At 35.3% G+C, this 15,845-nt stretch overlaps 1 protein-coding gene across 2 annotated transcripts; it reads left to right on the top strand.

Annotated features, from left to right (window-relative positions):
* Positions 1-867: 867 nt before the first annotated feature.
* LOC141508194 (caspase-13-like) lies at positions 868-14,844 on the top strand. 2 transcript variants are annotated; one of them, XM_074216581.1, is made up of 9 exons: positions 868-1,370; positions 2,979-3,023; positions 7,821-7,903; positions 8,351-8,524; positions 8,910-9,144; positions 10,288-10,431; positions 11,984-12,093; positions 12,455-12,558; positions 13,188-14,844. In XM_074216581.1, the coding sequence occupies exons 1-8, from the start codon at positions 1,130-1,132 to the stop codon at positions 12,551-12,553; spliced, it is 1,131 nt and encodes a 376-aa protein (XP_074072682.1). In that variant the 5' UTR covers positions 868-1,129; the 3' UTR covers positions 12,554-12,558; positions 13,188-14,844. The 2 variants fall into 2 exon arrangements, with proteins under 2 accessions (XP_074072682.1, XP_074072681.1); XM_074216580.1 differs by having other exon boundaries at positions 869-1,370; positions 7,821-7,912; positions 13,188-14,842.
* Positions 14,845-15,845: the final 1,001 nt, after the last annotated feature.

The following is a 15,845-nucleotide window of genomic DNA, read 5'->3' as shown; positions in this document are numbered from 1 at the left end:
AAAAAAAAAAACCCCAAAAAAATATTAACTCAAATCAGCTTGTGGTACAGAATCATGTATAAAAGATAAGTAGGGGATTATATGTAGGGGTCCAATTTGGAAGACTAGGCCTGGGAGTCAGGAAGAATGGGTTTTCCTGAGTTCAAATTTGAGCTCAGACACTTACTAGCAATGTACAGATCTTGGGTAAATGGGCTCACAAGTGATCAATTACTGATTTACACATATGTGTTGCTCCATAAGTAATGCCTGTTATGCTAAATACCAAGAATATGTTTCCTTTATAGCTTCCCTCAAAGACTACCTCTTACCTAGTTTCAGAAATATTAGTAACATGGGAAAAAAGGGACTGCTAGGTGGTGAAATGGAGGGAACACTAGCCCCGGAGGCAGGAGGATCCTAGTTCACATGGTGGGACCCTGTTCAAGACACTTGACCTTGATTGCCACTCCCCAAAAGAGAGTACAAAATTAGAAGGATACCCATTTTCACAGAAGAGACAGGGTAATCTTCATTTCAGAAAAAGCTAACTGATCATTGGGATCGTACCTGCAGAGCTGAATTTATGAGGTAAGAAACAACCATTTATTTAGCACATTGAAATTCAATTTAATTAACTTTTTTTATTTAGTCCTTATAATAATGCTTTACAAATATTTGTGAAAAGGTGGGCAACTCAGATCCTTTTAATCTTATTTTTGTTCTGCATTTTATAGATGAGGAAACTGAAGGCTATGGAGATGAAATGACTTGCCAAAGGTGATACTGGAAGTAACTATCATAGATGGGATTTGAATCCAGGACTTCTAATTCCAAGTCACCAGTTGTATGTAGGCTGGAGGCTCTGCTGGAAGAAAGAAAAGACAAATATCTGGACTGTGCAAATATCATATAGACTGCACTTTCCAGGTGCATTCCAGGCCCCTGGTCCCCACCCTCAGTCCCATCCCTCCACGCCAGTTCTGATCAAGTGCTGGAAGTGGTCCAAAGATCCTCTTGCCTCTCCCAGGCTCTGACGTCCCGAGGTGTGGCCCAGACCTAGCCTGCTAGCTCCAGACAACTTCACCAGCATGTTTCCTCTTTCTTATTCAATTTAGACTGAGGCAGAGTAATAGCATAGGAGGCTGTGATGGACGAGACTGCCCGTTGCCGACTGCTTCGGTACTTGGAGCACATGACATCACAGGAGATGATGAGATTCAAGCTGTCTCTAGTAGAAGCTCTCCCCCGGGGTCGACTGGAAAATGCTGATTGCACAGAAGTGTCAGATCTCCTGGTTAGTTTTCTAGGAGAGCAGGAGGCCTGGGACCTGGCCGTGAGCATTTGGCAGAGAGTAGGCCCGAAGGAGTTGTGGCATCGAGCCAGGAAGGGTAGGTACATGCCTGAGGACTGGAGCTTGCCCCAAAGTTTCCTTTCTTCCTCCCCCCCCTTCTCCTCACACTTCCTTTTTTTTCTTCCTATTTCTTTTACTTTCACTTTCTTTTCTTTCTTGAAATACTCTTCAGGGGCCTCTACTAGACTAAAATTACCTTATGTTCAATTCTGCAATGATTTTGTGTTTAACAAGTAATTTCCCTCTAGAATTCTTCACTTTTATTCCATTTGTTGATTTTTCAGACATTTCAGTCATATCTAACTCTTTGTGACCATTTTTGGGGTATTCTTGCCAAAGATACTAGAGAGATTTGCCATTTCCTTCTTCCTCCAATTTTACCGATGAGGAAATGAGGCAAATAAAATTAAGAGACTTGTAGAGTGTCACACAGCTAGTAAGTGACTGAGGCCAGATTTGAACTCAGGAAGATGAGTTTTCCTGGCCTCAGGAACAGTGCTCTATCCCTTTTATCACCTAGCTGCTCAGAACTTCAAAGGGTCACTATAAAAAGGTCACCCCACAGGCATCTGGGCTGGCTAATACCCTTGCATGCCTATGCCCACTCCCCTTTAGGACTTGATATTCAAGCAACCTGCATCAGGAAGGAGACGTTGGGAAAGAACGAATTGTCCTTTAAAATTCTAAAAGTGGACACAATCAGGCAGGATCTTTGAAAAAGTGGTGTGATATTTGTAACCCCCATTTCACAGTTTCTTAGCCTAGTCCAACCATTCCAGGAAATGCTGATCTCTAACAGCCAGCTCTCTGTGCACTTAAAATTTCCTGAAAGAGCTCTGGTATGTGTTGAATGGTTTACCCACATGATATCAGTCTCCAGTTTGAACATCTGAAGTTAGTCATTAAAAATGTTACAACTATTTTTTTCTTCATTTTCTTTACTTATTTTATTCATGTTATTCACTTTGAATTCAAGGATAAGAAACAACAGGATAACAACATTAAGCCAAGTTTCTAGTCAGCTGAGTCCTACAATAGGACCCTAGAAATCAGAGGTGTCCAATTTTTTATGTTCTCTTGGGCTGAATCATCTAACAAAACCTCCAAGGGCTACATATTTCTAAATGCAATGCAACACAATTAAGCACAACTACAAATGTGAAGTGCAAATTATACACACCTGCTCTAGATCATTTCCTTTCCTCGACCTGGATAGGAGATCCTTCCATTTCCTTGAGACTAGATCTAATCTCACTTCCTTCAAGAAGACTTTTTTGACACATCAGCCTGCAGAGGTATCTCTCTCTCCCCCTGAACTCTGGTTAGCTACATGCTTCTTTATAGTATAAGAATTCCTGATACATTATTAGTACTTAATACTTGCTTGTTGCTTATTTGATTCTCTATTTCAATAGTTAACCTTTCAAATCTTACAGATCATATTATTTTATTTGTGTAAATCCACAAACTTTTGTTTGTGGAATTTATGGAGATGAGAACCAGCACATTTCTTTCCAGCTCCTCAGGATCCAAACTGAAATCTCCTCCTTAAAGCTGTTTTCCACCTCCATTCCTACTTTCAGCTCTCCACTATCTACTTAGTCAATGGGTAAATCTCTCACTTTCTTCTTTTTTTTTCCTACAGAGAATCTTGGATCAGTTTCTTCTCCAGTTCTTGCAGCTTCCCCAGGTAATTATCCACTGTTCTATCTGTCATCCTGGACCACAGATTGTCTATTAGTACCTTTTAAGGGGATGTGCTACAGGAACCTGGACCACTTCCCCACCTTTGAGTGAATGATGATATACCTCCTAGAAGGGCAAGGCAGAGAAATACTGACAGTGCCCTTTGTTTAATATTAGAATGAAATGGTCAGCCCTAACTGTATTGACACTATAGGTAATAGAGAACTACTGTACTCTATTGATGAAGAAAATGGCATGATCAGACCTGTTCTTTTATTATATCACTTTTGTTGTAGTATGGAGAAGGACAGGGAAGAGATTTGAGATGAGAGGCTGTCTAATAAAGAAGCAAATGTAACCATACAGAGGAGATGTAATGTACTCTTAGATTCAGGGACACTGACTGACCTAGGTTTTTCCCTAAACAAGCCACTCCATCTCTAGCCTCTTGGCAATTTTTCTAGATGTTTCCATAACTGGAATACTCTTTCTTCATCATCTCCTACTTGTTTCACTGGCCTATTTTAAGTTCTAACTAAAATACCACTTTTACATGAAAGTTTTCATAACACTTTCTTAATTATTTTCTATTTAGATTACATATAGCTCATTTGTCCATATTGATTTGCTAATTTCCCCAACTAGATTCTGAGTTCTGTGAGGGAAAGGATTGTCTTTTGCCTCTTTTTGTGTTTTCAGTGCTTAGTATAGTGCCTGACCTATATTAGATAATTATTAAAGGTTTATTGATCAGTTAATAAATATCCTTATCCATATATGTGCACTTAAGCAGAGAGTTTGTGGTACACACATTTGAATAAACACACAATCCTGGGCATAGATGAAACAATACATCTACATCCATTTATACAAGTTCATTTATTGGCTCCCAGATAGTCATTCCATATTCTAGATGTTATAGTTCATATAATTTTGTAAACCTTCATCTCTTGACTCCTTTATCTTAGTGTTTTTACTAATCAACAAAATTATATATTTAGTTTAAATCAAAGTCATTCAAAAAAGTAATGTAGAGTAGATTTGAAGCTCAGACTCAGGCTGCCTGCAACCCACAACTCTCCTGGGTACAGTTTGAAACAATATAGCATTGGGAAATATTTAAGTAAATCAATTAAAATTATAATAAAACAGATAATATTGTATTTTAAAATTAAGTGATAGAGATCCTTATGAACATATTAGTAGCTCCCCCATTTCTGTTTGAGTTGAATTTCACTAATATAGAGGAACTTATTCTCCTACACCCTCAGTCAGCAAATTAGAAAGGTCCAAAAATTGTACATGGGATATATATATATATATATATATATATATATATATATACATATATTTACCATTTGATCAGCACACATGCATTGAGGGATAGTTAACATTATCAATGTTGAGACCTACTGGTGCCTTCTGGAAATATAGTATTACTCTCTGCCAAATCTTCTTCCTATTGGGTGCCTTGTCTGCAAGGCATCTTGGTGAATTGACATAGTTCCACTTTAACTTGTTTTCAAAACTCTAGCTACCTTTCTGGCTAACTATTAGAATTTGGTCATCTAAGTGATGCATTAGAGAGGATGCCAGGTGAGGAAAAAAGCCACTAGATGGAGGAGATGTTCTGACTCCTAGCAGCCTTTCCCTGCACCTATCCTGATAGTGTCAAAGGCAGGATTAACTCAATTATATCCTGAATCTATGTCTAATGCTGCCTTTCTAGGGTTCCTTTTATCTTCCTTGGCTGTTTTACCCTTTCACCTTTCATTACTACCCTACCCCACTCCAAATAACAGGAAAATAGACCAACAGGCTAAGACTGAAAGCAAAGACAGTGGCAAAGGAAATAAAAAAATTACAAGAATATGAGGCTATACATATATATGTGTATATATATATATATATATATATATATATATATAGAGAGAGAGAGAGAGAGAGAGAGAGAGAGAGAGAGAGAGAGAGAGAGAGAGCCTGTAAAAATATTGTCATTGTGGTTTGTATTAGTAGTTAGGTAGGAGATTTTATATTTGGGAGATAAATATTATTTAATTATCATAAGCCCTTGCATTCAGATGACAGTAAAACAAACTCTCAGAGTTCATATGCCCCTGATGGGAGTTGTTTTCCCCCCCTTTTTCTTCTCTTGGCCTCACAGAATTGCATAACCCAATCTAAAACCCTCAATAGGTTCATTTCACAATTGAATCCACTCTGGAGCTCCTATAGGTTATCTTTCTTATTCCTACAGCTGTCTCAAATTTACAAACTCCAATAATCTGCTTTAAATCTGCCTTAACGTTTTTCTATGCTCTCTGTATTCTGTTATTAACATCTTTAAAAAACCTCAAATCTTGTCCTTTCTCTGTCCATCACTCTTCTTGCATCACTGAGATCTAATTCCTATCTGGTGTCCATGATTACCAGAATGCCACTGGTTGTGGAGTCAGGGGGAGAGTATATTCCTAACTTTTGCTTGCCACCTGCAGTCACTATCTTTGACACAATAATTTAGCAACCTCTGCTCCTTTTTAAATTGCACTGTCCAAATATGTCACTCAGTATAAAATCTGATAGCTGTTTCCCACCAAGGTCAAGGTCATTCTTCCTTTCTCAGTGTACTCTGGAACATTGTGTCTAGTCAACAGTCTTTCTATCAACAACTTTATAAAAGGGAACCTGAAAATATTTTTCCCCAAAATATTCTCACTTCCATGTTCCTGAATCTACTAAACTTTTTTGACCTAATCTTTCACTATTCCTTTGTTATGCACATTATCAAAATTATACATATTACTATTTCTCAAAAATGTCAAGTCTGTGTTCAAAATTTGCTATATTATATTGTAATGTTTTAGTGTTTCATCTTTTCTATGTTTTATAACCTCTAACAATAATACCTCTAGCCTTATTCTTCATCTTCCTCAGAGTCTTTAATAATTTCTTAAGCTATTATCCATGTAATGACTATATGTTCCCTTCCTAATCAAAATGCTTTAATGAAGCAGCTCAAGTCTACACCATCATATTCTTTCTAAATTCCTTGGTCCTTTTTGCTATTGTTGACTGCACCATGCTAAACAAAAATTCTAGATTGCTCACATTCCATCTTCCTTACCTCTATTTAGCTGCTGATAGGAGCTGGAAGAAGTCACAAAATAATGCTGAAGGGGGTTCACCACAAATTTTTGTGTCCTTGTGGCAGCACAGTTTTCTTTTTACTTTAAAATTGATTTTCTGTCTCATTTAACCCAGTAGAAGCCCCAAATCTTCTTGTCTCTTCCACAGTCTCCCAAAGTTTTCCCCTCCTGCTATTGCTATATACATAAAGCAAAAATAGTGAGCTTTGGATATTCTCAAATATGGATTAGAAATGCAATCTGCTCAGTTATTGAGCATCTGATGAAAATTTTTTGCAGAATTCAAAATTGACTGGTTCAATATATGGGTGTGCATGATTATATGCATATATATATAATTATAAATATATCATTATATGTAAATTTAATGATATATAATTATATACAAATATATGAATCATATAAATATATATCACAAGATTGTAGTTTTGCTCAATTTCAATAAGATACCACATTTAATTAAATGAATAACCTTTCAAGTGTTGTTTTTATAAACTTGTAGCTGTAATACTTCTAAAGTTATTAAAGCTCAAAATTATAATAAAACTTTTGAACTCTTCATCTCCTCCCTTCTATTAAATTAGTTGAAAATTTAATGCTATTCTATGCAAAAATTTCTTCTATTCTTTAGTGTCTTCTAAATGCACTACAATCTGGTTTCTGACCTCATCACTGATCTAAAAGAATGTTGTGAAAATTGCTAATGTTGTTTTCCTTATGACCTTTTCTCAATCCTCATCCTTTTCAACCATTTTGCACCATTTAATATATCACCTTCTACTGTATTATATTTTCTCCTTGAAATTTCATGATATTATTCTATCTGGATTCCCCTTCTATCTTATTCAATCTCAAACTACTTTTGGATATTCATCCAATTCAATCTCTAATGGTGATATTCCCCAAAGTGTTGCCTTATGCCCTATTTTTTTTTTGTTTCAACTCTAGTCATGATATTGTCACTTTTCCTGGACTCAATTATCATCACCTTGATAACCAATATGATTTTTTTAACCAATCTCCCTTTTCTCAATACCAATTCTTGCTTATTTGCAATTTCCAATAATTTCCAACAATTTAGGCATCTCAAGCTAAAAATATTTAAAAGATAATTATTTCTTTCATCCCATACTCTTAGCTTCTTTCAAACTCTCCTATTCTATTGAGAGTATTTCCTCATTCATGTTTAAAATTTGGGGATATTTTCTACTGCATCCTCTTAAACAAAATGCCCAAACCACTTGTTAATTCCTGTTATCTGCTTTCACAATATCTCTCATATACATCATCTTATTCTCATTCACATAATCAAAGCCCTAGTTCTTATTATCATCACCTAAGCAAGTACCTTCTACTTGGTCTCTGCTTTAAGTCTCTCCCCTCTCCTGTTCATTCTTCGCAGGTCTGTGAAAACTCCTTGATGAAATGTACTATTTTTGTGTTATTTACTTTCTATATATCCCCAATGGTTAACACAAAACTTTCCTCAAAGAAAATACCCAGTAAATGTTTGTTGGAATGATTGATTGATTGATTGAACTCAAAATCCTGAAAAACTATGAGACTTTTTACTAGATCACAAGGGGAACATAGCATGTATTAGGACTTCTATTGTAGGCAATATCACATATCACAAAGTTTCTTGTATTTTGTAGCTCCTCAAGCAATCCAGGCCATTGACATAGATACACTCAAGCTTTGTCCCCATGAAGACTTCCAAAGGCTAAAGAAGGAGAAGGTAGGAGAGGTAATATATATATATGTTCTTTTCACTGGGGTAAGGAGAAGAAAGAATGAATAACTCACTCAGTTATACAAATTTGTTATCCACTGGTGGAAAAGGGTTTTTTCCTAAAGTTCTATTAATGATTATGAGAAATCAAAAAATAAGGTCTCTTCAGTTCCCACAGAAGATTCCTTGATTATTTTTCCTACAGTTGTTAAGAAAAGTTCACTTTTTAATCCAAGAAATTTAAATGAATGGCCATAACTGGATTTCTAATTTCTGACATTTGCATTTGTTTCTTATTTCCATCCCCATTCTAAGACCTTGTTTGTGGTGTGAGATCCCATAAATTTTGGGGATGAAGGCTATTATTATATTTTCATCTGAGCAAGTTTTCTTTGTCTTTGAATTAAAAGTGACTGGGGAAGACTTATTCACATTAATTTTCATCCCTTACAGATATACCCAATAATGGAGAAAAAAGCCCGCACTCGTCTGGCTCTCATCATCTGTAACATAGAATTTCACAAGCTTCCTAGGAGGGATGGGGCTGAACATGATATCAATGGAATGCAAAAGCTTCTTCAGGATCTGGGTTACGCAGTGGTTGTTGAGAAGAACCTCACAGCTTTGGTAAGCACAAAGGCAAGACCTTTTCTACTCCAAAAGTGATAGAAATCCCTGCCCTAGACAATGCAAAAATTTCATTCCAATGGCCAAGAGTATTCAAAATTTTCCCCAGAGAATTTAGCACCATTTAACACAGTATTTTATATCAGGGAAGTAATAAATCTTTAATTTGGAGAGTCTTTTGTGGATTTGATGAGACCACTCTCTTCCCCTGATAATTCCCTAAGTGTTGATTTTAGAACATTTCTGTTCTTCCTTTAAAATGCAATTTGAATCCTTTAAATTCAAACCATTCATTTCCCAAACATCAACTGGTCCCTTGAATGTCCACTTTACCAGTTTCCTTGATTGTACATTCCTGAGTAAGCTAATCTGAACTTTCTCTTAGGAAATGGAGTCAGAGCTGCTGCAGTTTGCCTCCCGCCCAGAGCACCGGACTTCTGATAGTACTTTTCTGGTGCTTATGTCTCATGGTGTGCCAGAAGGCATCTGTGGGAAGGATTACACTGACGAAACCCCCCAAGTTCTACCTATTAACAGGATCTTCCAAATTTTCAACACTTTCAACTGTCCCAGTTTGAATGACAAACCCAAGATCATCATTCTTCAGGCTTGTCGAGGGAGTGAGTATAATTTTGGACTAATCCAGAGTAGAGTCATTCTGAACACTTCCTCTTCTGTAAGGCAATATGTACATCTTAATTATTATAGACTTCAACTCTGATGGAAAAATATACAATGTTACCAATACAGAAATATCCCATCCTATGAGAGATCAATTTAGTGGACTAGGTTCATTGTATTAATAGGTCTGTAAGTTAGGAGGAAGTTTGCTCAGTCATTTGAAATGTCCCCTATTACTCCCTGGGAATGAGTTTTATCCCATTCTGTCACCTTGGTAATCTAAAGGTGGCATGGCTTAATGGAATGAGTCGTGGACCTCGATTTAGGAAGTTTTACATTTAAATCGAAGATTTTTTCTTCCAAGGCCCATCATTCACCTGCTATATGTGGTCCAACACTTAATTAATTCACCCCTAAAAGTCACCTGTGGTTACTGTTGCAGCACCAGATCATCAGCCTTAAGCAGCCTTGTGCACCCCTAGTTTGAATAAAGAGGCAATATAAAGAACAATGAATTTGGCATTAGAGGTCTCAAATCAACCTTTGTATAATTCCAGTTCACTTAGGATATGGTTGTAACTTCTAAGGCAGAGTTGAGTTAACATTTATAGTGTAATGAAAAGAATATTGACTCTTGAATCAGAGGACCTGGGTTCAAATCCTTCCTACTTTCAATAGAATAGGAGAGTTTGAAAGGTCTGTGTGACTGTGGGCAAGTCACTTATCCTTTCTGGGTCCTAGTTATCTAAATTTAAAAATAACTGTGTTAAATTCAATTTTCTCTGTGTTCTTATAGATCTGATCTTTGACTCTGATTAGGCATGTGATCATATTAGTCTCTTAAAATCTCATGCTATAGTTTCTTATTCTATAAAATTGGAGATTGCACTTCTTGTGACACTTCAATGAAGAATATATATGTGAAATATTTTGCAATGCTTAAAGTGCTATAGAAATATTAGCTATTAGGATTATCTTGAGAAAAACCACATCAACTATATAAGAAATGAGAGAGAAAGAGAGAGGCAGAGAGACAGGGGATGGGAGAGAATATGAATTCCTAGTGATAGATATTAGCTCAACATTTGAGGATGCTTATTTTTGCTCAGTGGATGTTAACTCCAAATCTTATATTTCTTCAGAGAATACGGGATCTGTCTTGGTCAGTGATTCAGCAGCACCCTCTGCAAACAGGTCTAACCAGGACCTACATATTTTTGAAAATGATGCTGTCCGTAGAGTCCATGTGGAAAAAGATTTTATTGCTTTCTGCTCATCAACTCCAGGTAAATGCCTTCCTGCATTTTGTAATTTTGTAATAGAATTTTGTAATGAGACCTCCCAATGCACAATCTCCAATCATCTAGTGCAAAATGGAGGAAGAAGATATATTTGGTAGACATTTGGTAGAGTATTATAAGATGACTGTACTATTCTTGGTTTCTCTAATCCTTTTCCAGAAAATCTCTTTGGTTCTTTCCAGTTAAATTTTATGTACATTTTCCCACTCTAACTGTTATCATACATATGCTTCTTTTGTCATTCAATTCAACTAACTTGCTCAGAACTTATTGTTTGCAAAACACTGACTTACATGGTAAATCACATTAACTTAAAACAATTTGTAATCTGGGTATTATGGAAATACAGACTTCGGCAACTTAAAAACAGGAGTAGGATGACATTTTGGACAGACCAATTAATCAAGTGAATAGTATATTAATTAAGAAGAAAAGTAACTAGAGTCTTATGAGATTAGGAAAGTGTTTCTATAAGAACTAAATTTTTAAGAAAGGGATTGAAGATTATAGGTGGTGGTGTTTGATGTAGAGGATAAGGATGAAGAGGTTATAGCTACATAAGCCAAGCATGTCATTCCCAAACACAGTCTTTTGGAGAACAGAGTGCCTCTTTGGGGAAAGAAGAAACTGATTTGTAATGAAAAAAAGACCAATTATAAAGATATAATACTGAAGAAGTTATACTTGAAGCAAGAAGAACTAGCCTATGTCATTCATTCATTCATTCTTTTACTATTTTTCAAGGTACTACTAGAGGCAGCGTGCTATAGTATTTTTCTTTTAGTTGGCTCTTTGTTTCTCCTCTATAAGAAGGAGAAAAATTGCTTAGGTTAGAGAAACTGGTGCAAAACTAATTTAGGCCTTCAATACATCTAGCTTGGCACATTTTAATGAATTCTTAACAAGTCTACTGCCTAAAAAGATCTTCATAAAGTACAGATCTGAAATTGTATCATTCTTTTGCTCAGAAATTTCCAATTGTTTCTCATTTTTATCACTTGAACCCAGCTCAATATTTTTCAAACAGTACGAACTTAATCAATGTTCACTAAATTGAATTTCCTGATGTAAAAGACATGGGCACTTAGTGTGACTTCTAGAAGGTTTCCTACTGACCCTACCAGATCTCTTTCTGAACTTTTTATCTTTGAACTAAAGTGAACAAAAAACATCACAATGTCATCCTTTCTCCTTTCCTCTATTGCCTTTGATGAAATAGTTCTAACCCTTCAGAACTCAGAGTGGCATTCCTTCTGGGAAAAATACTTAATTACTTTCCTCAGGGGAGGCCATTCTTTCCCTTTATAGCATTTTTTAATGTAGATTAAACTCAAAAGTTTATTGTGCATACAAATTTTTTTTCCTTTATAGCCATTTTATTGAATCTCTTCTTTGCCCTTAGTCACACTCTACCTTTTTATCTATTTACGTATTTAAGTTTAATCTCTTTTGGATTTAAAGATTTCCTGAAGAAATGAAATATATTTTTCATCTATCAGATATATTTAATACCAGAAAAAATGATTTCCATTCCCAGATAATGTGTCATGGAGAAACATTGAGAAGGGCTCTCTCTTCATCCTCCAATTAATTCGTTCCTTCAGAGAGAATGCTTGGTGTTTACACCTGTATGATATTTTCTGCAAGGTAAGATAGTGCTTTACAAGCCCATTTCTGTTCATCTTTATTCTCCATTTGGCTTTATGTCTTATTAAACAATGATGGTCTTTCCTAAATTGGAAGGGCTAGGTTGGAATCAACCTGATCGCATATAAATCCCAATAGCTCAGATGAGCTGATTACTCAATCTATTATTCATAGTATTGCTGCCCTTCAACAACCTAGAACAATGCTCACCAATTTCAGGTAAGAATCTAGGAGTACTGCATCTCCTCTTTTCTTATGGAAGGCTTGCAATTGGGTACAGGGATTTGCTTGATGTCATATTTTCCTAGGTTCAGGCAATCGTGAATATTTTTTTCTCAGGAATTTATCTTTTTTTGTTTAGGTCCAGAATTCTTTTGAGAAACCAAAGGAGAAGATGCAAATGCCCACCATTGAAAGAGCAACATTAACAAAGAATTTCTATCTTTTCCCGGGCAATTAAAATCAGTAAGCAGTAGCATCAGTGGCTGTTGACAGCTGTGGGAGGGATGAAATTTCCATATGTAATAACAGAAAATAGTGCAAAAGGGCATTTGTTTTAGTGAATAACATAGAATTCTCTCCTTGGATTTTTTTTAAATCATACACATCCTTGTGCTGATTACATAAATGGAGAAGGTAGTGATCAGTCATAATTCCTCTTCCTAAATTGTACCTCATAGCATTTCAGTGTAAATATATTCCTCTATCAGAGCGTCCTGAGATAGAACTTGTTGTTATTATTGGTAGGTTTCAAATTCAGATTGTTTTGGGTCTTTCTTCTCATTAGCTTGATTAGTAAATATTGGGGGATATCCAGGCATCATGCTTTTGTGGCTGTCCTTCACCACATTAGGTTGGTCCTGGGTTAAGAATTAATTGTGGGGGTGGCTAGATGGCACAGTGAATAGAGCACTGGCCTTGGGTTCAGGAGTACCTGGGTTCAAATCCGTCCTCAGACACTTAATAATTACCTAGCCGTGTGGCCTTGGGCAAGCCACTTAACCCCACTGCCTTGAAAAATCTAAAAAAAAAAAAAAGAATTAATTGTGGCATTAGCTTTTCTCATGTTGTATTTACCTCTTTCTTTTCTTTAGGAAGTCACAGGTGATGTAATACATCGTTTCCTCCACTGGAAGGACATTTCATTATGGAGTTTTTGATTTTAATTTCTAATTTACTTTAATCACCTAATAAATACAAAATCAAATAATTTTACATTCTTTTGAATTCTTTCCCAGCAAAATAATTTCACCCAAGAGAGATTTCCAAGAGTGTTCAGTAGCTGTCTGAGTAAGACTGAACAGTACAGAATATCCTAGCTTTCCCAATAGATTTCTCTCAATTCAGTTCTTATTGAGCAGCTGCTTCTTATTCAGTGATTATTCTCATACAATGATTTTCAAGATCGTACAGGCAAAAGCTCTCTTGATCTCTTTTCATTCATCTGTAACCTAAAAGGGTTCTGTTTGATGATCTCTAAAGTCCATTTCAGAACTGCTCTGTGCTCATAAATGCTTATTTATGCAGTATTATAAATACATTTAATTATAAATACACTACATTTGGACCTGGCACATGGTAAGTCCTTAAAAAATTTGTTGTTAATGAGTCACTAATAACTTCCTTAAGAGAACCTTATATAGCAGGTACTGTTCTTAAGACTATTTTATAAATGAGAATATTAAGATTCATTCTCCCCTAACTCTTAAATTAACCTTTTTTGGGGGGAATTCTGTGATTTATTTTCCTTGTTACTGTAGGGAAAGAGGCAAGTCTAAAATAATACAACAAATGGGAAATTTCAAGATGCTTTGAAAATGGATTCTCAAGTTTAATAACATGTGAATGTAAATTGAACCTACTTACCTTTCTTTTTCCTTAATGTTTTATTTTTCCCAGTTACATGTAAAAACACCTTTGCATATATCCCTTTTCAAATTTTGAGTTCCTGATCCATCATTGAGAAGGCAAATAATTTGACATAATTTATACATGTATATATTTGCAAAACACTTCCATATAAGTCATTGTGTAAAAGAAAGCATAGATTAAAAAAATCAAGAAAAAAATACAAAAAGTAAAGAAAAAATATCTTTGTTCTTCATTCAGGCACTACCAGTTCTTTCTCTGGAGATGTATAGCACTTTTCCACATAATTCCTACAGACGTATCTTTGGATCATTGCATTGCTGAGATTAACTAAGTTATTCATAGTAGATTATCATATAATTTTTGAATGTTGTTATTTTTTTTAATTGCATGCAAAGATAATCTTCAATATTCATCTTTTTGTAAACATTTTTTTACGTTTTTGCAAGGCAATAGGATTAAGTGGCTTGCCCAAGGCCACACGGCTAGGTAATTAATAAGTGTCTGAGGTTGGATTTGAACTCAGGTACTCTGACTCCAGGACCAGTGCTCTATCCATTACCTAGCCACCCCTTTCTGTAAACTTTTTGAGTTCCACACTTTTTATCTCCCTCATTGACCTTCCCTACTCCATGACACTGAGCAATCTGATAGAGGTTATACATGTACAATCAAGCTTAACATATTTCCATATCAGTTGTGTTGTGAAAGGAGAATCAGAACTAAAGGGCATAAAACAAAGAAAAAAATAAAACAAGTTTTAAAAAGTGGAAAATATTATGCATTGACCTATATTCAAGCTCCAAAGTTTTTTTTTTTTTTTTTCTGTGGATGTTTATGGTACTTTCTATCAAAAATCTTTTAGAATTATCCTTGATCACTTAATTGCTAAGAAAAACTAAATCTTTTACAGTTGATCCACCACACAATGCTTCTGTCATTTAATTTAATTTTATTATTTTTTAAAGTTAAAAAAAGACTGTTCTCTATGTTTAAGAAATGATACCTTTATCAAAAAAATACTTGTTTCAATATTTTCTTTTTGCCACAGTTACTATTGCTATTATCTCCCTCCATTCTATTCCCCTCACCCCTATTTATTCTCTCTCTTTTCATCCTGTCCCTCCTCAAAATTGTTTTTCTTCTGATCACCCACTCCCACAATCGGCTCTCTCATATATCAATCCCTACTTTCTACTACCCTTTCCCCTCCTACTTTCCTGTAGTATAAAGATAAATTTCTATATTCCATAATGTATGTTATTCCCTCTCTGACCCAAATCTAATGAGAATAAGACTCACTCATCTCATTTCCCTGTTCCTCCACTCTTCTGCAAAAGCTTTTTTCCCTTTTATGTGTTTTAAAAATTAATGTTAGCATTGTTTTTACATGTAATTGTGGGGGCAAATAAATTCTATATAAACTTTAAAAAATATATTAGAACTTTTAAGGAAGAAATTGGAAAAAGAATAATACTAAAAATAGATACAGAAATTCTTGATCAAATAATGAAATCCCTTAAAATAGATTAAGATAGAACTCAATTAGAATAAAATGTGAGAGGTATGAAATCCTGAGATACAGTGTTCCTAGCTCATTAATAATCAATACTTTAATTGGTATAGCTAATAATCAATAAAATGATGGTCAAAGACAAACCCAAAAGATCATCTAATGCCTAAATACTTTGAGAAAAGTGTGCCACTGATAAGTGAAAATCAACCTTGATTAGTCTATAATTAATGAGGGATTTGGCATACCTCCTGTTGATCATAAGACTCAGTCACCAACAGCCATCTAGATAAAGGCATAGTTTCTCCATTGAAGACATATGAAACAGGAAACCATGGACACAGGGAGCATTGTAATTGGAAACAAATTT

Source organism: Macrotis lagotis, chromosome 1 (assembly GCF_037893015.1).
Source record: "Macrotis lagotis isolate mMagLag1 chromosome 1, bilby.v1.9.chrom.fasta, whole genome shotgun sequence".
NCBI classification, from domain to species: domain Eukaryota; kingdom Metazoa; phylum Chordata; class Mammalia; order Peramelemorphia; family Peramelidae; genus Macrotis; species Macrotis lagotis.
Note: the sequence above shows the minus strand (reverse complement) of the source record. Positions and strands in the feature narration are given on the sequence as shown.

Bases quoted from the DNA above. Each gene is read 5' to 3' on its own strand.
- LOC141508194 (XM_074216580.1), top strand. From the start codon at position 1,130: ATGGACGAGACTGCCCGTTGCCGACTGCTTCGGTACTTGGAGCACATG. The intron at 1,371-2,978 runs GTAGGTACATGC...TTTTTCCTACAG, and splicing joins GTGGCATCGAGCCAGGAAGG to AGAATCTTGGATCAGTTTCT. The intron at 8,525-8,909 runs GTAAGCACAAAG...ACTTTCTCTTAG, and splicing joins AGAAGAACCTCACAGCTTTG to GAAATGGAGTCAGAGCTGCT.